Consider the following 26736-nt stretch of genomic DNA (forward strand, 5'->3'; position numbering starts at 1 on the left):
ACAAAACCAGAAAAATCCATGTCTCTCTTTGCCAGACACACATATTAGGTTCTTTGGATGAACCCAGCTAAGCAGTGTACACAACCTTAATTGCGTTTTCCACCCAGGGTGCTTCCATGTAAATGAAATGGACAAGATAACTGGCAACCCAAGTACCCGAAGCCACAGGGATGTGGGTACCAGGGCTGCAGGCGTTTTGGGTAAGGGGCAGAAATACATCAGCAGCAAGTTCAGTGTAATTGCCCCGTTTTCCACCTGCCATCCTATCTAAGGCACAATCTGGAAATGCAAAGGTCACGTTTTCTCCCCCAGACTCGGGGCATCATTGCACGGCCCCCGGAGGTTTTAGAATCCCGCGTTAAGGAAGCAAGGGATCACTTGATCCCAAGGTAATTTCTGCAGCTTTTCTAGGTGCTTAACTCTGGTTAATAACCGTGGCGTTTCATGGTTCATACCTGCTTAGGTGCACCTGGGTCGTCGGCTCCAAGGAGCTCGAAGGAGACAGCCCCAGGACCAAGCTGGGGAGGTCTGTGTGTGTGTGTTGGGGGGGTGGCGGGGGGAGTAGGGACACAGCCTCCCAAGTTTTCCAAACCAGGAGAGCAAAAGTTTGCAGGGCTGCCCCGGGATTCCAGAAAGCCCTCTCTGAGCCGGTCGATTAAGTTCTCCGTGTGCTTCCAAAGGTTACAAAAGCTGGTTTCACTAAGTCAGCCTCCGGGGACGATCCCCTGGAGGGCTGTTGCTTGGGGTAAAATATCCATTTTCAGGGTAAAGAATTTCGGTGTCAGGAGGCCTACGCTTATTTTACAGTTACTTCATCTTGGGCTGTAATTTCAATCACTTCTATACACGAAAGTTGCAATGTATTCCGAAGTGTGTCTCCTGATTTTTTGGAGGAAGGGCTTATAGGTTTTATTTTTTTTCACGCCCACTTATACTGCTAATAAAGTCTCTGTAGCCGCTCGGAGGAACCTGCTTAATGATGAGAGAGGAATATTATGGGTGTTGGCTGCCACGACAGGGAGAAGGAAAGACCCACATAACGATCAAAACAACAGCGAAGAAAAGATGTGATTTTCTGGGGAAAGGAATGTTAGTTTTCCTGCATTTTAGAGCATCAAACTGCTCACTTGCGGGGGGCAGGTCCAAGCAGTGAACATGCGACAGGAAAGCAGACGTGAATTTGGAGCAGAGTGAGGGAGCACAAGCAGGGGCACATTTCGAAACGCTGACAGATTCCCAAATATCCCAGCGTCCGGGAACCAGGTCTGAAACTCTGACAGACAGGCTGCTGGGTACGGCTCTGGTGCCTCTTTCCACACACCGGCTTTGGGCTCGGTGTTCCGCATCTTCACACGTGCTCCTGGTGCATGTGCCCTGACACAGAGATGCGTGTGCCCTGACACAGAGATGCGTGTGCCCTGACAGAGATGCGTGTGCCCTGACACAGATGTGTGTGCCCTGACAGAGATGCGTGTGCCCTGACACAGAGACGCGTGACTACCACTGACCCCTGGCCCCTCCCATCATGGGCCGGTGAGTCAGGACCGTGGGTGGTAGGGATATTCACAGATGACACCCCACTGGGCTGGCTAGCGACCACAGAGTTAGACACGGCTGTGACACATCCCACAAACACCCACAAAGGCAGCCCCGCCCAGCTCCCTGCGGCCAATCCCAAAAGACACTTGCCACAAAAGGGAAGCAGGAGCCATGAAAAGTGCGAGGGGAAAGATACCACGGCTGAATGTGGCTTCATGTCACACAAAGCTCAGCGCCAAATAAGGGCCAGTGGTACCTAAGGCGCGACCTATAACGTCACTTTTCGGCTGTTTTACAAACGTCAGAGACTTTAGGGTTTTGCCGGCTTTGCCTACTGTTGGCCCTGCCTTCCAACGTTGGGTCCTTCCTCTAAAAGAAAACTCTTTTTATACTTCAGAGGCAGAACGTACACTTGTAAAAATTTATTTTTAATTGTGATAAAAACACACAACATAAAATTTCCCATCTTAACCATTTTTAGGTGCACAGTTCAGGGGCACCTTGTGCAACCCTCCCCACCGTCCGTCTCCAGAACTTGTTCATCTTCCCAAACTGGGACTCTCCCCATGAAACACTCACTCCCCATCACCCTCCCCCAGCTCCTGGACCCACCATCTACTTTCTTTTTTAATAAATTTATTTATTTATGTTTGGCTGCGTTGGGTCTTCGTTGCTGCATGGGCTTTCTCTAGCTGCGGCGAGCGGGGACTACTCTTCCTTGCGGTGCGTGGGCTTCTCACTGCGGTGGCTTCTCTTGTTGCAGAGCATGGGCTCTAGGTGTATGGGCTTCAGTAGTTGTGGCACGCGGGCTTCAGTAGTTGTGGCACGCGGGCTTCAGTAGTTGTGGCGCACGGGGGCTTAGTTGCTGGGATCTTCCCGGATCAGGGCTCAAACCCGTGTCCCCTGCATTGGCAGGCGGATTCTTAACCAGTGCGCCACCAGGGAAGCCCAGAAAAAAGGATTAAGACTTTATTTATTTATTTATTATTATTATTTTTTTTTGCGGTACACGGGCCTCTCACTGTTGTGGCCTCTCCCGTTGCGGAGCACAGGCTCCAGACGTGCAGGCTCAGCGGCCATGGCTCACAGGCCCAGCCGCTCCGCGGCATGTGGGATCTTCCCGGACCGGGGCATGAACCCGCGCCCCCCACATCGGCAGGCGGACTCTCAACCACTGCGCCACCAGGGAAGCCCCTAAGACATTTTTAAGAAGAAAAAAATGGAGAGATAGAGGAGTACCCTCCTGAATATTGAGATTAGGGTTATGAATAGGCAAACACACTAACAGAACAGAAACACATTCTTATATAAACGGAAACTCTGTTTATGGCAGAGAGGGCCACACGGTGGGGAAAGGGTGGGTGCATCAGTAGAAGGTAGTAGACAATGGGCCATCCATAAAGAAAAAATAAATAAAATTAAATCTCTGTGATCATGAGCACGCAGCCCCCAGACCCACTAGCACCTGAGGACTGATGACCTTAACCCCTGTGACCGTATCCTGGTACCTCACCATCAACCAGAGAATTGTGCAGGAGCTGATCACACCTCCTGGGACACGCCTACTGCACTTTGCCTTTAAAAAGGCTTTGCTGAAGCCCTTCGGGGAGTTTGGGGTTTTTGAGCACCAGCCGTGTTCTCCTTGCTGGGCCCTGCAATAAAGCTGCACGTTCCTTCGCCACAGGGGTGAAGGAGATTGGCTTTACTGCACACAGGACCCGAGTTTGGTTCCGGTACAGAGTTAGACCAAGAACCTGGGAAAGGAGAAATCAAAGAAAAAGCCAAAACACCATATTTTTAGGTTTTTATTCGTGTAAAATGCACACAACATAAAACTGACCATGTTAACCATTTCAAGTGAACAGCTCAGAAGCATTTAGGACTTTCACAGTGTTGTGCAAACATCACCTCTATCAAACCTTCTCATCCCCCCAAGGAGACCCCGTCCCCATGAAAAGTCACTCCCACTCCCCCTCCCCCTCCCCCAGCCCCTGACAACCATAAATCTCCTTTCTTGTGTCTAGGGATTTGCCTGTTCTGGACGTTTCCTACCAACGGAATCACACACTGTGTGTCCTGGGTCTACTTCTCTCACTGAGCATCGTGTGTTCAAGGTCCATCCACGTGGTAGCCTTGTGTCAGGGCTTCAGTCCTTTTCACGGACAAAGTTATCCTGTTTAGAGGCATCCACACCTGAGAAGGTAGAGATCCCTTTCTGAGCACCCAGGCTGGGTTCTGGTCCTCTCAGAATGTTTAGTTCATCCAATATTGTCCTATAAAGGATCCATTCCTTTAGGAACACAGGAAAGGTCCTACACAGATGGACCATGTGGTCAGTGGTGCCCAGGACATGAAGTGCTGGCCTTGCCCCGTCCTTGGAACAACTGCATCAGCACAGGGGTATTTGGTGCCCTAGGAAGAGCCTTCAAGGGCTCCCGAGGCCAGGCACGGCCCCGATGACACCCTTGTGCTCAGGACACCCTTTTGGGCCCACAGGTCAGAGACGTAGTGTGGTCTCTGAGCCTGTGGCTGAGGGGTGAAAGGACTAAGAAGGAAATTGTGACCCCAGATTGCAGAGCCCTGGACGTTAACCCCTCAGGCTCTGGCAAACTGGGGGCGATGCGTTACTATCCCTGGAGAATTACTCCACATCCTAGGCAAGGCTTAGAACCCTAAATCTAGGCAGCATCCCAGAGAAAAGGTCCTGGACTTTGTCAGTCACCCCTCCACACCTGCAGCCCCTCTTTCTCTTTGCCAGTTCTCCTGGCTAACCCAGAACTCTAAAGGTTATGCCTATACAGGGGCTTCCCTGGTGGCACAGTGTGCTGTAAAAATGCCGCTGTGCTATGTTCATGGCTCCCAGGTCTCTGCTCTCTGCTGGGGCAGGGAAATCTGCCTGTTACGTAACAGTTCTCAGTACACAGTAAACCCTGACACGCGTTCGCTGAGGTGAATCTGATAGCAAAGCGCGCAGCTCATGGCGTTCGGCTGCGCCCCCTGTGCCTTTTTGACGTTACATCCAGCAGCGCTGGGCAGATTCAGAAATAGACTGGTGCCGGAGTAGAGGTGAGAGGTCGTGTCACGCTGCACATTCTGACACAATTCGGTACGGCAGAATCTTGACATTAAGCCTGGTGGAACCAACACTGTGGTTCATTATCATTGCTGTGAACACATCTTATCTTGACTTCATGTAAGAATGAACTTTTTTTGGAAATCACGTGGAACCTGATCAAACAGAGATCGCTATTGTGGAGAAATCTGGATGGGTGTGAATTCTTTATAGCTCCTCCAAGGGGGTTCATTGTCGCTTGAGTCTGGGCTGGCCCGTGGCTTGCTTTGGCCAATCAAAGATAGCGGAAGTGGGCTTCCCTGGTGGTGCAGTGGTTGAGAGTCCGCCTGCCGATGCAGGGGACACGGGTTCGTGCCCCGGTCCGGGAAGATCCCACATGCCGCGGAGCGGCTGGGTCCGTGAGCCATGGCCACTGAGCCTGCGCATCCGGAGCCTGTGCTCCGCAACGGGAGAGGCCACAACAGTGAGAGGCCCGCGACCCACAAAAAAAAAAAAAAAGATAGAGGAAGTGACCAGACCTTGTGGAACATTCCATGCAGTCAAGTCTTCCGGTCAGGGAAGGGACCAGTCAAACACCAGTCCAGAGGCCAGGTGTGTGAGTGAAGCTTCTAGAACATTCCCACTCAATCAATCCTCCCATTGACAATGGATCCAGCCAGCACCGAATGGAACATCTGAGTCCCATCCAGCCTCTGAATCAGGAGACACGACAAGCTGCTATTCATGGATGCCTCTAAGCTTTGGGGTGTTTTGTGCCACATCCATAGATCACCAAAATCATTCCCACATGCAGGGGTAGTGGGCAGAATAGAAGAACTAACAGAAGCACTGGCGTTTTCAGCTCCATTCACACCCACGTTTTATAACCTCCCTCCCCTTTGCTTTTCTCGCTTGCTGACTCACCCTGCACATCTGATACGGAGAAAAACGCACAGCACAGCATCCGCTTGTGGCTTTGAGCGCAGAGGGCGGACAGTGGTGGCCCGTGGGCTGATGGGTCATCTCCACGAGAGATGACCGTGCCTCCGGGATTCACGTGCAGTTTGTTTCCATTCTGGAATGCAGAAGGGAGGGGAGGGCTCGCCTGCTCGTTTTCTCCCCCCGCCCAGGTTTATGCGCCCGTGAAGGCAGGACCAGAGAACATAACACCTTCCCGCGCAGTTCACCGGGGTAGCACAACCCCGGCCGTCATGCTTTTCCCACCGGGTCACCCTTCTCGGAGCGGTCCAGCGTCTCAGAGCCGTCAAAACATGGGGGGACAGCCTGTCACAGTTTTCCAGGAATTGCTAGAGAGCACCGCGGACTCCGCACCTCTCTTTGTGCCTCTCTGGTCCTCCCAAAGGGCAAACTCCCTTTCACGTCATTGACCCAGGGAGCTGTGAGAGCCCATCTTCGGGGACCACCCGTCTCTGTTCCCATAAAATCCTAATCTCACAGGATCCCCATCCCTGCTGCAGAAGCGCCACGGTGAGGCTTGGCTTTCTTCTCTGACCTCAGAGTGGCCTCCCAGGCCTTTTCTCCCCGTGTGGTCTGCCTGAGTATTTCCTTTTTTAGGTAAAATTTCTGAAACGAACAGTTCCTGCAGGGCAAGGTCCGCTCTGGAAAAGAGCTAGAAGCTGTAGCTGCCCGGGATGGCGGGAAGCAGGGAGCAGTGGGGGGAGATGAAGGGATAAGAGTTCCCCCCAACAAAGGGAAGCTTGGGGATGCCTGGAGCCCTTTGGCTGTCCTGGCTGGGGGCGGGGGGATGGGGAGAGGGGAGCTCCTGGCACCTGGTGCGGGGAGACCAGGGATGCTGCACACCCCACAGGGCCCAGCACGCCCCACATCAGAGAGTCCTCCAGCCCCAGATGCCCGTCGTGCTGAGGCTGAGAAGCCCTGACCTAGCATCAGAGACTTTCTATCAATTATCTATCTATCTATCTATCTATCTATCTATCTATCTATCTATCTACCTACCATCTATTGCACTATCATCTATCATCAATCTGTCATCAATGTACAGGAGTATATATGCATGCCTGTGTCTCTCAATCTATCATCTGTCACACTAAGGTGTCCACGTTGTAATCCCTGGGTAGTAGACAGACTAATGTCCCCAAAGATGTCCACGTCCTAATCCCTGGCAACTGCAAATATGTCACCTTGCAGGACAAAAGACCTTTTGCAGATGTGATTAAGAATCTGGAGATGGGGCCTTCCCCAGCGGTCCAGTGGTTAAGACTCCGTGCTTTCACTGCAGGGGGCCTGGGTTCAATCCCTGGTCAGGGAACTAAGATCCTGCAAACCGCCACGGCATGGCCAAAAAAAGAATCTGGAAACGGAGTGTCCTGAGTTATCCAGGTGGGCACAAGGGCCCTTACTTGCAAGAAGGAAGCAGAAGGTTCAGAGTCAGAGAAGAAGAGGTTGGTGTCACGTGGGGACATGAGCTGAGGAATGTGATTGCCTCTAGAAGCTGGAAAGGCAAGAAGACAGATTCTCCCCTAGAGCCTCCGGAAGGAGCCAGCCCTGCTCACACCTGGACTTCAGCCCAGGGACAGCAGTGTTGGACCTCTGACCTCCAGAAGGATGCCCACGGTGGAAGCACCCCTGATCTGGGGCCAGGAAGACCCGAGTCTCAGCCTGCCTTGCAATACGCAACTGGAAGTCAATCGGCCACTGTCCGCTTCTGGGAAACTGAGTTTTTAACTCTACAATGGAGCAATTCGTGTTTATTCCGCCCATCTTCCGCTGCCCACAGATTCTGTCAGTGGATATCTGTGAAAGGGCTTTGTAGTTTTGACATGATTTGACAAGCATAGTTATCACGGTGGGTGTTATGTTTCCTTAGAGTCACCCACTCCCGGGGGCACATTTGGGGGCAGACATGGGGGCCATAAACCGGCCGCTGAGGATCAATCCAGGCTTTGCTTCTGTGGGAAAAAGCCCGTCTACAAATCTCCCTGGTAACATCTGGGAAACGATTCTCCTTGGGATTCTGCAAGTCCCCAAACTTTGTCCTTTATAGATACCATGCTGTCCCCTGCTTGGCTTGAGGCCGTTGGGAGGGGGACCAAGTCTCCCTGCTTCTGGGTGAGCAGCCAGGAAACCTCAGCAAGATGAGGGCTGCAGGACGGCGCTTGGACCTCGACCTCCAAACACAGGATTCTCACAACCCACCATAGTGTGAGAATCCTGGGTGTAGATCATATCTGATAATGTTTCAAGTGAGATGTATCCGTCGGGGCTGCAAAAGTGCTCGGCGGGGCTGAAAAAATGATCCTGCACTTTTTTTTTTTTTTGACGAGAGTCATCTTTTAAAATAAAGCATGGCTGTTTCCTGTAGTCATTTCCCTAGTTTCTTTTCCACATTTTAAAGACGGCATGACCTCAGTACGATGAACCGACGCGCTGACCTTCTGCTCTCTGCTTTCTCCTCCTTCAAGCATGAGGCGTATCTTTCTGCCCTGGGCAGCCTCAGCTCTCTTCCTGCTGGGACATTTGAAGGCTTCAGAAGAAATGGAGCTAGGTAAGTCAACGCTGGCAAATGTAGCCATTTGTCTGCCTGAAATGCCCTTTCTTTGAACATCTCTGCTCTTTACTTTTTATGGTATCTTTTGCAACTGCACTGTTTTCTTTGTGAGAGTGACAAGGGCTTACACAGGTTTCTGAGTCTCCGGCAAAGCTACATTTGCCTGTTGCAAAGGACCCACTCTTTCTTTTTTCTTTTTTTTTTAAAATTTATTTATGGCTGTGTTGGGTCTTCGTTTCTGTGCGAGGGCTTTCTCTAGTTGTGGCAAGCGGGGGCCACTCTTCATCGTGGTGTGTGGGCCTCTCACTATCGCAGCCTCTCTTGTTGAGGAGCACAGGCTCCAGATGCGCAGGCTCAGTAGCTGTGGCTCACGGGCCCAGTTGCTCCGCGGCATGTGGGATCCTCCCAGACCAGGGCTCGAACTTGTGTCCCCTGCATTGGCAGGCAGATTCTCAACCACTGTGCCACCAGGGAAGCCCCAGGACCCACTCTTGACTGAGCTCAGGATTAGGTTTGAATGGAAAAAAATCAATAGAAGAGCCCTTGTCTGCAGAACTGAGAATCTGGGCTGCTTTGCTGTTCTGTCTGCCTCCAAAGAGGTGAAAGGCTTTTGTTTAAATTAATATTTACCCTCCCGTGATGAGATCATGCCGCCACAGTGCCCCCGAGAAAGACAAGGGCTTCCCCAGTCACCCGTCGGCCCGCGGGGTCATCCTTGAATCCCATGGCTGGCCGTGCCTTCTGAGAATGATTATCAGCATCACCTTGCCCTCTGTCCTCAGAGCCTGGCTCCTGGGGCTTTTCCAGAGAATTCTTTCCAGGCTGCATGATCACCTTACAAGCTTTGTCAAAAGGCAGCAACGGGAGGGGGTGGGCGGGAGGTATCTGGTCCCGTCTTGCACTAGACAGCTTCGATTTGCTTTCCAGCTCAAGGGAGGCCCGGATGGGAGCTGGTGGTGGCACGTTCGTGACATGTAGCTTCTGAACTGTCCCCAGGCATCACCCCATGCTTGACCGTCCACGTCCGAGCTGGCCTCTCGCCTACCTGGTTTGGAAGGGTCCCTAGGGGCCTTCTTTGCTGCAGCCCTGGGCTTGCAAACTGGGTATCAAGTGGACATGGTGAGGAGGGTGAGAGAGCCTGGATGTGGGGTGTCCCCAGGGCTGGCACCCACGTAATTCCCTGGCTCTGTGCAATGCCTCGTGCTCTGTTTTCACGTGGCCGAATCCAGGACTCCATCTGCCAGCGACAGAAGGCAGAGGGAGTAGAGATTTGGCTGTGACTGGAGCTCCCCATGGCCACAGATTCCTTGAGATCCATAGCTTCCTTCTGACAGCCCCCCTATACCTGCCACCACTGCGCACGTGGAGTTTGAGTGAAGAAAGAACCCTTTAGACCAGTTCTGGATTCTGACCCACTTGAAGCACATCCGTGCGCAGAAGTAGGGGTTAAGGTTGCGGTCTTTTTGATGATGGCCATTCTGACAGGTGTGGAGCCTAAGTAACATCTAAAGCAAACATTGAAGGGATCACTTGACCTTGAGCTTTTCCTCGACTCATCATATGTGGTGTTCTGAGTAAGACAGTGACTTTGGTGCATGGGGGACAGTGTCCAGTTCCTCTCTGTGTGCCCACAAAGCATGGTGCCGCTGGACACACAGTCGGCACTCACTGTTTAGTCTTCACACTAACCAATGATCATTACCTCTTGCCAACGAGAGAAGAAAGTCAGCTGTAATCTTGCACTGACTGTTATCTCTCAGAGTGATTGAGTTTTCTCACCGACACTCATAGATCCTGCAGTTCTTACTGACATAAGTCATGACTGGTTTGTTGGTGAGAATCTTGGTTTTCTCTGCCCCTTTAAAGCACTCTATCATTCTTGTATTATAAGTATGAAACACATAACAGACTCTGGACACATAGTAAGAATATAAAATATCTTGTTGATAATTACAGATAGATGACATAGGTAACAGATAGATGATGATAAGATACATGATAGGTAGGTAGATAGATGATATAGATGGTAGATACATAAATAGATAGTAGATAAATAATAGCTAGATGATGATGATGATAGATACATAGATAGATAATAGAGATAGATAGATAGATAATAGAGGTAGATAGATGGATAGATAGATATAGATATCATGTTGAAATGATAATATTCTGGATGTATAGGGTTAAATAAAATATATCATCAATTTTTTTTAAAAAGGCGCTATATCGTTCTTATAACATGAGTGCTGACATCATTTTATGAATTTCAAACTCTTTCCAGCATTGCCTCAAAGTCTACTCTATTTGTCTCTTTTTATCCAGGAGAAGCATTGCAGCTTCAACTCATCAACTTTAATTTCGAAACTGTGAAGGTTACATGGAATGCAAATGAATACTCTGGGACTAATTTGACATTCCTCCACAGGTACGTGCCCTGAGGAAGGGAAAACCATGCCTATGGCTAAAATATTTCCTCTTCTAAGATGTCAACAGCTAGGAGGCCCAGGACGTGAACGTGTGAAGTATCAGAATGTGCAAGTGTGAATGTGTGTGCCCTCTTCAGCTCCCAGACCTCACCACAGCTGCAGCCACAGCTCCCAGACCTTCTAACGGAGTGATGACTGACTCATGCTTGAAACCACCTAGATTCTTTTTTTTTAATAGATATTTGATTCTATCTTTTTTCTTTTTTTAAATTACTTAATTAAGTTATTTTTGGCTGTGTTGGGTCTTCCTTGCTGTGCATAGGCTTTCTCTAGTTGCGGCGAGCAGGCGCTACTCTTTGTTGCGGTGCGCGGGCTTCTCATTGCGGTGGCTTCTCTTGTTGTGGAGCACGGGCTCTAGGGGTGTGGGCTTCAGTAGTTGTGGCTCGCGGGCTCTAGAGCACAGGCTCAGTAGTTGTGGCGCACGGGCTTAGTTGCTCCAGGGCCTGTGGGATCTTCCTGGACCAGGGCTCGAACCCGTGTCCCCTGCATTGGCAGGCAGATTCTTAACCACGAGGGAAGTCCCGCATCTGTTTCTTTAATCATAAAGGAGATAATTCTTGGTCTCGTCACTGCTTGGGTTTGAGATCTTAAGGATGAAGTATAAGCTGGTCACACACTGGGTCCTATAGGCTTCTTCTTAATATTGCAGGGAAGCCTCAAAGATATACCCAATCTTGGGACATCCCTATTAAAAGTGTCTCCTGGAAGGGATAGTTAGGGAGTTTGGGATTGACACGTACACACTGCTACCTTTAAAAAGGATAACCAGGGACTTCCCTGGTGGCACAATGGTTAAGAATCCGCCTGCCAATGCACGGGACACGGGTTCGAGCCCGGGTCCGGGAAGATCCCACATGCCACAGAGCAACTAAGCCCGTGCACCACAACTACTGAGCCTGCGCTCTAGAACCTGTGAGCCACAATTACTGAGCTCGTGAGCCACAACTACTGAAGCCCATGCGCCTGGAGCCCATGCTCCACAACAAGAGAAGCCACCGCAATGAGCAGCCCACGCACCACAACGAAGAGTAGCCCCCGCTCGCCGCAACTAGAGAAAAGCCTGCGTGCAGCAACAAAGACCCAATGCAGTCAAAAATAAATAAATAAATTTTATCTTTAAAAAAAAGGATAACCAACAAGGACCTACTGTATAGTACAGGGAACTCTGCTCAATGTTATGTGGCAGCCTGGATGGGAGGGGAGACTGGATACATGTCTATGGACGGCTGACTCACTTTGCTGTGCACCTGAAGCTATCACAACATTGTTAATCAGTTCTGCTCCAATATAACATAAAAATTCCTCCTTGAGTCAAGGGCTGGGTTACTCTGCAGGTCAGTTACTTTCCTAGGGTGGCCACAACAAAGTACCCAAGACTGGGCAGCTTAAAACAAGGAAAATTCATCCTCTCCAGTCCTGGAGACCAGACATCTGAGGTCAAGGTGTCCGAGGGCCACACTCCCTCCTGAGGCTCCAGGGGAGGGTCCTTCCCTCCTCATCCAGCTTCTGGGGGCTCCAGGCATTCCTGGGCTTGTGGCCGCGTCTCTCCCGTCTCTGCCTCTGTCTTCCTGGGGCTTCTCCTCTGTGTCTGGGTCTCTCCTCTTCTGTCTCATAGAAGGACCCTGTCATTGGATGTAGGGCCACCCTCCTCCAGGAGGACCTCATCTCAGACCCCTCACTTCATCACATCTGCAAAGATCCTATTTCCTAATGAGGTCCTGTTCCCACGTTCTGGGGTTAGTATTGATCCATAGACATGCCATTTGGAGGGCCACAATTCAAGCCCTACATTCAAGGAGTGTAAACATTTGTAAACATTTGAGAGAGGGCTACTCTTCTGTTCCGACAGGTCTTGCTGTAGTTGTAAGGGGAGGGGGTCATTGAAGCAAGTGACGTGGTACCAAATCTGAGTCAGTGACAGAGTCATAGAGCAAAGGAACGGCCCTTAAGATGTTATTTTTAAGATGCTACATAGCTGAATTTTTCTCTTTTTAAATCACAGGTTAAACAGCAATGAGGCATACAGACCATGCTCCAAGTATACCCTTCAACAAGGTTACACTGCTGGGTGCCTCTTGGAAGTAGAAAAAGATGAAGTTCTACAGTTTTCCATCAGGAATGGAACACACACTCTTCTCAGCAAGAGTCTATGGATTAGCAGTTACTGTACGTGCTTTAGTACCTTGAGGGTTGACTGTCCATTTTGGATTAGGATACATCATACAAAGGTAGTGAAACCCTCTCTCCAAAGATTCATGTTTTGGTCTGGATTTCTGTGAGGCAGTGTTTCTTTTTTTCCCTCCCTTTTTTGAGGGATGGGATGTCACAGGTGCATCTCAGAATCCCATGAGAGAAAAAAAAATTCTTCTCTCTCTGTATAAAAGAGAGATATTAAACTAATTAGGTTTATTGGATACCTTAATTTACATGGGAGGTATTATCAAATAAAAACGAATACTAAACTTAAAAAAAAAAAAGAATCCCATGAGAGCTACGGACCCCCTACTGAAAACAATCCCTCATAGACATTGTATAAGTCTCCTCGGGCTGCCATAAAAAACTATCAGAAATTGGGTAGCTTAAAATAAACATTATCTCCCAGTTCTGGACACCAGAAGTTCCACAGTCGAGATGTGGGTAGGCTTGGTTCCTTCTGGAAGTTCTGAGGGAGAATCTGCTCCAAGCCTCTCCCTGAACTCCTGGGAGCTGCTCGTAACCCTGGGCATCCCTGGGCTTGGGGCCGCCTCCCTCCCGTCTCTGCATCCATCTTCTTGTGGCTTCTCCTCTGTGTCTGTGTCTCTTCTCTTCGGATAAGCACATCCCATATTGGATTAGGGCTCACGCTACTCCAGGGCGACCTCATCTTATCTTAAACAATTACACCTGTAATGATCCTCTTTCCAAAGATTCTGAGGTGCTAGGGTCCAGGACTTCAAAGTATCTTTTCCTGGTGGGACACAATTCATCCCATAACAGATACAGAAAAGTTTTTCAAGCAATTTCAGAGAGCTCTTTCCACGAGACACCTAAGGGTCCTTGGAGAGCTGGCTAAAAGTTCTATTGTCAATGTACTAAAGACAAGGAAGCCCCAAATCTCATAAGGTATTAGAGGAAGGATTGGAACAGAGGAAAGTGAATCCAAGCCCAGTTACCACTGTAATTTTAGACATGTGGAATGTTTATCTTTGTAGAGGTGTTAGTCATTGTGCTCTTTCTCCTTCTTAGTGAAACCCAGATCCCTGAGTGATCTGAGCTTCCAGTGGCATCAGGGAGCAGTGACAGTGACTTGCTCTGACCTGTGGTACAAAGATCTCGTGTATGAAATCCAGCACAAGAGCACCTTTGACACTGAGTGGCAGGTGAGGGCAGGGACGTCTTCTCAGGCCAGGTGTATGTAAGTATCCCCAAGATGCGAACGGTGGAGAAAGATGGAGAGACACAGAGAAAAAGATATTGAGATTTATTTTAAGGACTTGGTCATGTGATTGTGGAGCCCGGTGTATGTGACAGAAGCAGGGGGCACTCATCCAAAAAGGGAAAAGACGGACAAATGGCTGGAATCAGTAGAATAGAATCACGGCTCATCAAAGAAATATACATTAAAATAGAGGGATACTCGGCTTCCCTGGTGGCACAGTGGTTAAGAATCTGCCTGCCAATGCAGGGGACACGGGATCGAGCCCTGGTCAGGGAAGATCCCACATGCTGCAGAGCAACTAAGCCCGGGAGCCACAACTACTGAGCCCACATGCCACAACTACTGAAGCCCGCGTGCCTAGAGCCCGTGCTCTGCAACAAGAGAAGCCACCGCAATGAGAAGCCCGCCCACCGCAACAAAGAGTAGCCCCCGCTCACCGCAACTAGAGAAAGCCCGTGCGCAGCAACGAAGACCCAACACAGCCAAAAATAAATAATATAAATAAATTAAAATTTAAAAAAAAATAGAGGGATACTGGAGTTCTCCTAAATAGCTGGTCATAAAATGTGATCATTCTTAATGATGTTGAACATCAGGAAACTTTAAGACCTCCATCATGGTCCTTGTTCTGATCAATTAATTCCCTTTGCAGAAATCAATCCTCAGGGAATAATTCAAAATGTGGATGAGGCTGTATGCACAAAGACATCTATCAAAGCATTATCTAAAATAAACACATGGATTTAGGGACCACCTATGTGGCATACAGCAGGAGAATAGTCAAACAAATTATGGTACATTTATAATAAAATATTTAAGAGCCATCAAAAGGTATTTTAAAGAATATTTAGTGATAAGAAGCAATGCGTACATTAAATATTGTGTTCAAGGAACACCATACCCCCGGAAGGAGAGAAATGATATCAATTTGTTAATGGTGATTGTATTTTGGAGCTAGAATAAAGACGGGTTTTAAGTGTCTTATTTTGCCTTTGTGTGTGTGTGTGTGTGTTTTCTAAAGTCTCAAATGTAAGCATGCATTACTTTTCTTTATTTCTTAATTAATTAATTAATTAATTTTTTGGCTGTGTTGGGTCTTTTTGCTGCGTCCGGGCTTTCTCTAGTTGCAGTAAGCGGAGGCTACTCTTTGTTGTGGTGCACGGGCTTCTCATTGCAGTGGCTTCTCTTGTTGCGGAGCACGGGCTCTAGGCACACGGTCTTCAGTAGTTGTGGCACGCGGGCTCAGTAGTTGTGGCTCGCAGGCTCTAGAGCGCAGGCTCAGTAGCTGTGGTGCATGGGCTTAGTTGCTCCATGGCATGGAGGATCTTCCCAGACCAGGGCTCGAACCCATGTCCCCTGCATTGGCAGGCGGATTCTTAACCACTGCACCACCAGGGAAGCCGCAGCATACATTACTTTTATATTCATAAAAAAAGTTACTTGGGAAATATAGCCAATATTTTATAATAACTGTAAATGAAGTATAACCCTTAAAAATTGTGAACCACTATATTGTACACCCGTAACATATAATACTGTACAGCAACTATACTTCTATTTTTAAAAATTACATTTTTTAAAAGAAAAAACTTAGTAATTCTTCAAAAGTGTCTGCCATCATGTTTGTCATAACGAATTTTTTTTCCTTTTTGGAGAGAGGTGTAGAGGTGCTTCCACATTTGTTTTTGCTGTTGTTTGGAGGATAAAGTTCTGGGCAGAGAGAGGAAGTGAAACAAGAGAGGGAAATCCTGCAAGGAGGAATCTTGTGTGAATCCCTGGTAGAAGATGAAAAAGTCTGGGTCAATCATGGGTCATCGTGTCTGTTTTTCCCACTAGTCCAAGGAGGCAAAAACCTGCAATGTCACGCTCGACAGTTTGGATGCTGAGAAGTGTTATTTCTTTCGGGCCAGAGTGAAAACGCTGGAACCCAGCTACGGCTCTGACACATACCCAAGTGACTGGTCAGAAGTGATACACCAGCAGGGTGGCAAGCTAACAGGTAATGTCACGCAGCTTCGCTGCACAACATGGTCCGGCACCCTACTTTGGGGGGAGGGTGGAATGGGGCACCTGAAAACACGGATGACCCCAAGTCCTGCTCCAGAGGTCACAGTGGAAGCAATTCCTCTTCTGGATTCCATCATTATTGGACTAATTTTCATTTTTATTTCATAGCAAGAATAATGTGTCATTTATGAATGTGATTCCATGGATATAGGTATAGATGCATAGAGAGATCTATAGATAAATAGGTGATAGATGGATAGATTGATAGATGATAGATGATGATAGATAGATGACAGATATAAATAGATGATAGATAGATGACAGATATAGATAGATGGATAGACATGGATGGTAGGTAATAGATAGATAGTTAGCTAGATAGATGGATAGGTAAGTAGACAGATATATATCATAGATAGATAAGTAGATAGATAGGTAGGTAGGTAAATAGATGATAGATAGATAGATAGATGATAGATAGATGATAGATAGATGATAGATATAGATAGACCAAAGCAAGCCCTGATATCCTCAAATACCCCTGGCAGTGAGTTAAATCTACACTCCCTCCTTCCTGATGTTTGCCTGTCCAGTGTCACCATCTCTCTTTCCAGGATATTTCACACCAAAATCAAGATTTGCTGACCCTGACATTTATAAAGGAAAAAAAAATGGGGGTGGCAGGGTTTGGAGTGTGATCTAGTATTATGTTGAAATTATCTTGATAACGTACAGCCCTCATTCTGTTTTGCTTTAGATTTGTGCCAGGAAAACAGCCTTTTCCCCAATTTTATTTTAATTGCTGTCATGGTCACCTTCCTGATAGCCTCCCTTCTCCTTCTGCCTTTATGGAAACTACGGAGGTAAGGATGACCCTGCCAGAATCCTCAGACACGTGGGCTTTGGTTCCAATATGTCCATGAATTTGGGGAAAAAAAAAGAATTGTCTGCTATGATTATTTACCTGAATATCACTTTCTCTATAACACACACTTTGCCAGTGGTATATGACAAGAAAACTGAGAGGGAAATAATGCCAAAGGTGCAGAGATATCTGCAGAATTCATTGACAAATATTCTCTTGGGGACAGTAGGATATAAGAATGCTCATTCCTATGGGAGCGTTACCTTGCTTCAAACACACGCCCCATTGAGCCGTATCCTCCTGTCATGTTACAATGGCAGGTACTTAAAACACCTTTTAATTTTTATTGAGATTTATTAAATGAGACAATTTGGTGAGTGACGTGAGAAGAACTGGACAAGAAGAAAGCTTGTCTGGTTTGTAAATCCATTTACAGATACAGCAAAACAATATTCTTTGAGACCATAGAAAGCATTTCAAAAATATGATATTAAATATTTCTCCCCATTAACCTTCTGTGCAATACTTTAACAACCGCTATTTCCATCTTTCTTTAAACATACTTGCGCCCGGGCCTTTTACTTCTTGATGATGTTTGAAGGCACTGATGCCCAGGGCCGTGGGTGTCATCTTTGTTTCTTAGGATGAGGTTTCCATAGCAATGACTGGAGTGAGGCATAGAGAAACATGGACCGCCATTCTGGACCACTCAGGCTGGGTCTGAGCTAGGCTAAGTTAGACAATTTCAAGGACGTCCCATCATGGTTGGATACAGTATGGAGCAGCTTCCCTTGATTCTTGCAAATCGCCCCATTTTTTCTTCAGTCTGCTCTTCTCTCTTTGACCAGCTCAAACAGATGCCTGCAATATGGTTCTCTGCAAGAGAGTAGATGAAGCAATCAGATAAGCTTGTTGACAGGTGACATGTCTGATGTTTTTAAGACAAAACTGAAATCACCCCTGAGGGAATCGGAGGGGTACACTTCTTGGAAAAAACGAACACTTGTCCTGTCTTCAAGGAAGTCCCTATTCTCAACGAGTGGTGAAATCAACAGTATTATTTTCCTGGGGCTGCCATAACAAGCCACCCCAGACTGCGGGGGCTCAAACAACAGACATGTATTTCTCCCAGTCCTGGAGGCTTGAATCTGAGGTCCAGGTGTCAGCAGGGCTGGTTCCTCCTGAGGCCTCTCTCCTGGGTGTGTAGACGGCCCTCTCCTCCCTGTGTCCTCACACGGTCATCCCTCTGTGTGCATCTGTGTACGAATCTCTTCTTTTAAGGACACCAGTCACATAGGGTTAGCATCTTATTAGATGAGAACCTCTTAGGTTCTGCATCTGGGGGCCTGCGAATTAAACTGACCAAAGACAGAGTAACATAAGAAAATGCATGTTTCTTTACCAATGTAATATTGTCAAGCACATGGAGATTCGTAGAAAGGAAGTGAACACCTAACAAGGCCGTTAATTCAGGGGCTTCTATACCATTTTAACAAAAGGTAATAATTTGTGGAGAAGTGGAAAAGGAAGACAAAGGAAAAGGGGGTTTGGATGTGGGTAAATTGTAGGAGGGTGACTAAGAAATGTGTGGGGGAAACTACAGGCAGATAAAGGTTGTCTATGTGGAAGCATCTTGGTGCCATCTCAGTGATGTGACTCATTGTCCATGTCCCGGTAAAGGAGGGGGGGGGGCACCTTTACAAATGGAATTTTTTTTTTTCTAAAGAGGGAAATTTGTGCTCTGCTTTTAGGTGGATGGGGGAGGGCAGAGGGCTTCTCCTGTCTCTGCTGTTTCTCAAGTACCTTCACCTCCAAATACACAATATCCCCAAGTGGCATATTTTCAGGGTGGTGTATCCTGATCACCTTCATACCCCATGTCTATGACCTCATTTCACCTTAATTACCTCCTAAGAAGTACAACCTCCAGAGACGGTCAGATTGAGGGGTTAGGGTTTCAAGCTATGAATTTGGGGAGGTGGGGACACAATTCAGTCCATAATGTCAACAGAAATAGTGATTCCTAGGTAATAAGAATCGCTCTTTTGCAGAGATGGGCACCATGACCCTAATATCACATTCCTGGTGAGGGCTTCACGTGGATGCTGGGAGCAGGGTACCTGAGGGGGTAGGAGTGGGGCACATGTTTTGAAATTGGGGACGCGGTTCTGCCAAGGTGTGCAGCCTCTGGGGTCAAAATCTGCAGCCATCCTGGCCCCCTCATGGTGGGGCGGTGGGTGGGGTCTGTCCGCCTGGACGTCCACAGCCCTGCTCAGGGGCGCCCGCCTGTCTGACCAGACTCTCCATGCCCATTTCAGGGTTAAGAAGGTTCTCATGCCCAGCGTGCCGGATCCCAGATTCACCTTCTCTGGGCTCTTTGAGTCTCACCAAGGTAACTTCCAGGTAAGTGCCATCTCCTTGGGCATGAAAACCAGGCTTGCTTTGTGCTGTCCTAATATCTCCCCTATGCACCATTTAAAAACCCGCTTTTATTCCAGCGGCCTCTTTAAATGCCTGTGAGCCTTTTTGCATTTGAAAGCAGCAGCATGTTCTTTTCTCTTTTGGTCTTAGAAAGTAGATCCAAGGGCCTCCGATGGTGGCTTCTCTTGAAATCAGCCCCAGAGATCAGGGGCCCCCACTACGGGATTTTCCAGCCTAATTGCTTTCTGATCTTGTCAGGAAGTTGTGTTCTTAATCTGTTCCCCCCACAGGGCTGACAGCAAAACCTACACTTCCTTTTTCAAACTTTATGGTTGTTATTTCATTCACATGATAAATGCTTAAAGGGGGGCTGAGGAGGAGTTGGGAGGAATGAGAGAGAGGGGATCAGCACCCCTGTCCCCAGGAGATTGCCAGGTAGTGGACACCCAGGCGTAGATTTTATAGGACCATGGGATCAGAGTTATGCCAGTTCCCTGCGGCTGCCACAAACTGCGGGGTTCAAAACATCACACATTCATCCTCCTCCATCCTGGAGACAAGACATCTGAGATCAAGGTGTCCCAGGGCTGAGCTCCCTCCAGAGGTTCCAGGGGAGGGTCCCTCCTGCCTCTTCCAGCTTCTGGGGGCTCCAGGCGTCCCTGGGCTTGTGGCTGCATCCCTCCTGTCTCTGCCTCCGTCTTCACGTGGCTTCTCCCCTGTGTCTGGGTCTCTCCTCTTCTGTGTCTTAGAAGGACCCTGTCAGTGGATGTAGGGCCACCCTCCTCCAGGAGGACCTCATCTCAGACCCTTCACTGCATCACGTCTGCAGAGACCCCATTTCCAAATAAGGTCCCGTTCCCAGGTTCTGAGGATTAGCACTTGGGCATATCTTTATTTTGGAAGGGATGCACTATTTAACCTTCCACAGGAGCAAGGTGAATTTTAAAACTACGTAGGTGTGGGAGAGGGGAAAAAAATGGAAAGAAAACCCCCCAAACATTCCTCTATCCTGTTAAGTTTTGTCCCTGATACCTGCAAATTAAATGGACAAAAAAAAAAGATTAAGAAAACGTTTATTTTGTATGCACATGAAAACAAGTGAAAACCCCCAAGAAGTAGTTACAGACCTGGAGGGTGATGTGCCATTTTAACAAAGGGTGATAGAGTGTGGAGGAGAGACCAGGTAAAAGAAAAGGGGTTGGGGACTTGTGGGTGGAAGGCAAGATATGAGAAGGTGACTAGGAAATGCATGAGAAATAAGGGTTCTTTAGTAAGATTTTATGCAGACTCAAGTTCTCCCAGGTGATAAGTGTTGTCTCTGGAGTTGGAAGGGTCAGGGTGACCGTTTACAAATGTACATTTCCTTTCCAAAAGGGAGATTCATGCCCTGCTTCTAGGGAAGATAAACGGAGAGCAGAGAATCCTCTCCGTAGCGGTTCATTCTCCATTGCCTGCAGCTGAAAATAATCCTTGTGCCAAAGCGGCATATTTAGGGGTGTCCCAGTTCCTTTCAAGGGAGAAGAGAGGGGGTTACAGCAGAGTTTAGGACAGGAAATCTGAAGGTTTTCAATACTTGGGGGCTAGAAAAAGAGATGGGGGAGGCTGGGCCAGGGAAGGGAGATGTTATAGGGATCAGAAGAGTCACCTGGTGGAGGACAGTCCCGTGGAGCACCCTATTCCAGATGTGCCCCCGGCTAGCTTCAGGAAATCCCAGGGCACTTGTTAGAATTCAGCATCTGGGCCCCCTGGACCTGCTGAGTGATAATCCTCCTTCTGAAAAGTCACCCCCATCTCAGAGAACATACCTGCAGGGTGGGGGAGGGGGAGGAATCTGTGTTTCCTGTTTTGGGTTCTGGAAAAGCCCCTCAGGCAGTCCTCATATGTGAGGAGTGACCACAGGCCAGCCGCTTTGAGGGTCCCGGGGATGCACGGGCCCCGAGGGGAGGGGTTTGTTGCATGGAGCCTGAGTCACAATGTTTCATCATGGCAGGAGTGGATCAAGGACACGCAGAACGTGGCTCACTTGAATAAGATGGAAGACGGGGAGCAGGAGTCCATCCCGGAAGAGGCCGTGGTGGTCCAGCTGGCCGAGATGCCCAAGACAGCGGTGACGAGCCCTGTGTACCGGCAGACAGAGGAGGAAGAGGCCACCGGGGAGCCCGACCAGCTCCCTCGCCAGTCCCCCCAGGGCGGAGAGGTGGTTTCTCTCGGGGATTTTATGTTTGTGATGAGTGACAACTCATATATAATGTTCTGAGGGGGTGCAAACTCAAAAGCCAATATCAAAATCTACGCTGACATTGTAGGACCCAGGACAACATCTCAGGGACTAAAAACCACTGTGAACGGGACTCCCCAGAGCTGAGGATGCTGGTGTCTGGGGCCACCCAACACCCCCACCATCCAACCAATGCATCTCATCCATGTCGGTATCCAAGGGCTTGAATGCGGATCCCCTATAGGTGGCAGACCGTTGGTTGGGCTTTTTCTTGCTCTCACCTGGCACGTTGTCACAGTTCACTTAAATCGTAAGGAAGGACAGCCAGCAGCCTGAGACCACCTTCCTTCGCACGTGCCCACCCAGTCCCACCCTTACGCCATTACTACTCGCACCTGAGTGGTTCCTCAGATCTTTTGCTACGCGGCACATGTACCCAGCAGGTGAGGCACGGCACCCCCAGGTACAAAAGGAATTCTGCGTTACCAACAAAAACCAGCCACCCGGCTCTTGCTCCAAAAGGGAAAAACCCTGTTTGCAACCATTGAGGCATTTTATTAAGCAGACTCTGTTTTAATTCCTGAGTCCACACTCAGGACATCATTCCTAAGAGATATTTGAATGTAAAAACCCTGCATGAACATTTGAAACATTCCCCACTGAGTGTGCATTATTATTATTTTTTATATTGAAATAAAAAGAAAAAAAAGAGTTGTCTTGAGAACTACGGTGAGATGTAAACAGCTTGCTGATATTTGTGGACAATGTTAGTTTGATGCCGTCAAGCTTCACGTACAGGATGTGTCTAGATTTCTAGATTATTGAGATCTAGTTGTTTTTTTCTTTGTTTTTTTTCAGACTGGCACTAAGTTTATCTTGTCTCTCTCTGCAGGGTGCAGTAAATAAACTTGATCAGATATACCTGGAGTCGTCTCTGTGTGTGTGTGTGTGTGTGTGTGTGTGTGTGTGTGTGTGTGTGTGGTGTTGGGGATTTATAATTGAACAAAATCTCTCCCCACCCCAGAAAATTCCTCCACAAAGATAGAAATGGAAAGAAAACACTTTTATTAGTGAACAAACACCAAGCCAGAATACAACACACATCGCAGGCAGCCCGCTAAGGGTTTGCAAACATAGAAGGACTCTCTCTGTTTTTGAGCTCAGCAACCCGTTCCCCCTGCATTCTCATGACACCATTGCTAATTGTCTCCTCTCTGTAGGATGTAGGTGTTGCAATTTGGGGCCAGGTTTTCAGCTGCAGTAAGGCCACTCTCTTCCATGGAAGCTGGGAGGTGGGCATTATGTGATTGTTCCCGTTTGGGAAGGTCATTTCTGGGTCAGAGCTGTGGTGCAGGGTTGGAAGTGGGAGAGCAGGAACCCCAGAAGTCACCTTTCCCCGAGGAAGATTTCAGGGTGGGCTGCACGCCTGGACCTGGGACCTTGTTTCTGGGCTGCGAGAGGGTTTTATTTATTTATCTTTTTAAAGTAATTAATTAATTTATGTTTGGCTGTGTTGGGTCTTCGTTGCTGCGTGCAGGCTTTCTCTAGTTGCGGTGAGCGGGGGCTACTCTTCATTGCGGTGTTCAGGCTTCTCATTGCAGTGGCTTCTTTTGTTGCAGAGCACGGGCTCTAGGAGCACTGGCTTCAGTAGGTGTGCCACATGGGCTCAGTAGTTGTGGCCCGCGGGCTCTAGAGCACAGGCTCAGTAGTTGTGGTGCACAGGCTTAGTTGCTCTGCGGCCTGTGGGATCTTTCCGGACCAGGGCTCAAACCCATGTCCCCTGCATTGGCAGGCGGATTCCCAACCACTGCACCACCAGGGAAGCCCCACCCTGGAGGTTTTAATTGTATCTCCACCATTGAATCTTTCGTGTCCTGGTCCATGTTTCATTTCTCCAGAGTCCTTGAGTTGGGAATCATGCAGTGTTTCTCTTCTCCTCACTCACTGGAGTGAAAAGAGGGGGTCTCACACACTGGAGCCCCCCGGAAGCCTTGTGTCTCCCTGCCCAGAGGTTCTGATTCAGCAGGTGCCTCTGCAGTCAGAGCAGCTGCGTTTCTACAAGCTCCCCCCAGGAGTGGTTAGAGGGGAGCTGACATGGCCGGCGTGTGCACCACACTCTGAGAAGGAGGGTGTACAGCAAGATGCCCACTGAATCCTGGAAGACAGAGGAGGGCTAGTCTGAGCTGCTTGGACGCTTAGGCCCCCTTCTTGGGAGCAAGGGGCCAGCACTGACCAGGGAGGCAGCCCTCTGTCTCCTGGGGACCTGAGGCTGCAGACGATCCTCCCCTGGGGTCACAAAGTTGAGATGTGTGGTCATCTGGAATCCGCTTCCTGTATGTTCCAGGTGGGCACAAGGCCCTCTGCTTCACACCAGGCTTTTCTGGGGGAAGTGTGTGGAGATTTCCAGAATCTAGTCCCATCAACGGGGTAAGCATTACTTGCCCCGTGCATCCCTAACATTTAGCTGAAGTGTGGCCAGTCTGGTGGGGCTGATCCTTTACCCTGAGGGGTCTGCGCTAACCCCGGGGAACTCAGGGTCACCAAGGATGCTGGGACACCGCCTGCTGTCCACAATGAATCGGAGAAGCTCTCCGTGTGGAAGCCACACCCCCCTGGTGTGAGAAGCGTTGTGAGTACAGAAACAAGTGTTTTCTCTGGGGGAGGCTCAGAGAATGGCACCTCCATCCTCCACTTCCAGGGGATGGAGAAACCTCCGCCCACACTCTGAGCAAATTGTGAGACGTTTCTTTCTCTGCAGCACAAATGTATCTCAGGCATTGCCTTTCCCAGGAGGGCAGAAATACAATAGTGCGTCATTTTGTATCATTTTTTTAAAGGACAGAAATAGACCCACCCATAGACATAGAAAACAAATTTAGGCTTACCAGAGGGGGAAGGTGGAAGGGATAAATTAGGAGTTTGGGAATAACAGAGAGGTACTATGATATATAAAATAGACACACAACAAGGTCCTACTGTATAGCACAGAGAAATATACTCAGTATCTTGTAATAACGTATAACGGAAAAGAATCTGGAAAAAATGTCACTGAATCACTATGTTGTACCCCTGAACCTAACACATTGTAAATCAACCATAGTTCAATTAAAAAAAATAGCGTGTCCTATTCAGTTCTGAGTAGGTACAGTTTTGGCGGTTCATTTGGGAAGATCCCATGGGTCTTCCTTTCTTGCCCCTTTGCACAGGGCAGGTGACAAAGCTCCCTGGCTGGGGTTTCGGGGCCTCCTGGTCCAGCAGAGAGCAGTGCGCTCTCCTGTGGGTTTCCACACTGGAACCCGTGGGCTTGTCCAAGGTTGCAGCTGGTCCTGGCTGTGGTTGCCCTTCCATGCGGACACCTGCGGCTGTGGCCATGCTGCAGTCCTGTCTGTGGGCGCTGGGCACTCCTGGTGCTGCGGCAGAGCCCAGCCCTGCATCATGCCCTGGGCATCCACATCCCTCAGCTGGGGTCTGCGCCCCCCTGCGGGATGAAGGAACAGTGTCCACTTTCCCCGGTGCTTCTGGGCCACCCGCGGAGGCTGCTTTGGGCTCTGTCTGCCCCCTGGCCATCTGGAGACACTCCTGCCTGCTGCACTCCAGGGGTGGGGAACCTCAGGACTGTGGGCTCCCAGAGGTCACAGCTAAGAACCCCGGCGAACGACCCTCCTCTCAGCTCCCCCAGACAAAGGTGCCAGCTGATGCCAGCCCACCAGTGGTCATGACGAGCCTCAGGGACACAAATCTCTAAACTCATGGGGAGAAGCTGTGAATGATTCTGTCCATGGGAAAAAAACACAACCTAAAAGTTGAGAGTTATGTTTTAGTCGGGGCATTCCTGAGGACTCAAGCCTGGGATACAGCTTTCCAGATGGCTCTGAGGGACAGTTTCAAAGAGGTCGGGGAGGAGCCTGGAAGCAGAATCTCTTGTATCCTATCACCCATGAAGCGAGGAGTGTCAGATGCTGTCTGTGGGTGCTTCTGTGATACAGGGCAAATAATTTGGTTTTTAATAGAAAAAAACAAAAATAAAAATTCCAGACATCTGCCAGGACTAGCAAGGGGCCTCTGGTTATTTTGGAAAAATACATCATAAAAATGTCTATGTTTTGTTAACATCACCGCTTACTACATTTTCACATTTTCTTCAATTAAAAAAAAAATTCCCTAAGAGGCATATTTGAAGGCTCCACAGGCAGGTGCTGCATGCCTGCCAAGAAAACCCATGAATTTAAGAGGTGTTGAGCTTCATGAATTCAGAGGCTCCCAGTCTTAAGTCAAAATCACAGTTTTTACCGAGTTCGTCGATGCAAAATCAATTTAAGACACACATGCTCACATATTCACGTTCTAAAATCCCCAGATCATAGCGTAGGCATTCTTGCAAATAGTTAAATTTTATAACAAGCAAGCGAGGGAGTTCCCCCTGTGTGACTGCTGACCCTGCTTTCTTGGTTTAACCTTCCCAGGGCTGTAAGACCCAGAACTTGATAAAGAGTGAATGTTTTGATTTTCTTCCACTCCCCCCCCACCCCCACCACCCAGATTCTCACATCTGGGTGGTCTCCACTTATCCTACTGGAAATGTGGGATTCAGGAAGCTCATTTCAGCAGAAGTGAGGGACGTTTTAATCTGTGCATCATTTGCATCCATGAGTTTTTTCATCTGAAACTCCTTGGAGAAAAAGGGTCATAAGCGTCCCCTCGGAAGACGGTGTTTCTCATACAACTACTTTCATTAGATATCTCTCGGGCTCACCCAGGTCTTAGGAATTCTGGCCGGTTACAGACTTCTCTGGATTCTTTCAAACATAAAATCTGAAGGCTGATGATTGATGACCTATGTTGAAATCCCTTTGCTGGTTCACGTGTAACAGAATATTTTTACGGACTCACTCACCTGGATGCTTACAACACTTTTGGTTTCTAGGGTGAATGTCTGCTGTCTTGTTCATTTTTATCTATTTATTTTTTATTAATTTTTATTGTAGTTTAGTTGTTTTACCATGTTGTGTTGGTTTCTGCTGTACCACGAAGTGAATCAGCTATATGTATCTATCTATCTATCTATCTATATATATATATCCCCTCTTTTTTGGATTTCCTTCCCATTTAGGTCACCCCAGAGCATTGAGTAGAGTTCCCCATGCTATACAGTTTGTTCTCATTAGTTATCTACTTTATAGGTAGTATAATAGTCTATA

The 26736-nt window shown here is 48.4% G+C and overlaps 1 protein-coding gene across 1 annotated transcript; it reads left to right on the forward strand.

The window, feature by feature from the left end:
• Window positions 1-8035: 8035 nt before the first annotated feature.
• On the forward strand, window positions 8036-22057 carry LOC308609719 (cytokine receptor-like factor 2; the record flags this gene model as incomplete). The annotated part of the gene is made up of 6 exons (XM_081223429.1): window positions 8036-8117; window positions 13835-13968; window positions 15864-16026; window positions 16792-16897; window positions 19218-19302; window positions 21311-22057. 6 exons carry the CDS (start codon window positions 8036-8038, stop codon window positions 21575-21577), a joined length of 837 nt encoding a protein of 278 aa, XP_081079555.1. The 3' UTR covers window positions 21578-22057.
• Between the last annotated feature and the right edge of the window lie 4679 nt (window positions 22058-26736).

This window comes from Mesoplodon bidens, assembly GCF_964165515.1.
Source record: "Mesoplodon bidens genome assembly, chromosome: Y".
Classification (NCBI taxonomy): Eukaryota; Metazoa; Chordata; class Mammalia; order Artiodactyla; family Ziphiidae; genus Mesoplodon; species Mesoplodon bidens.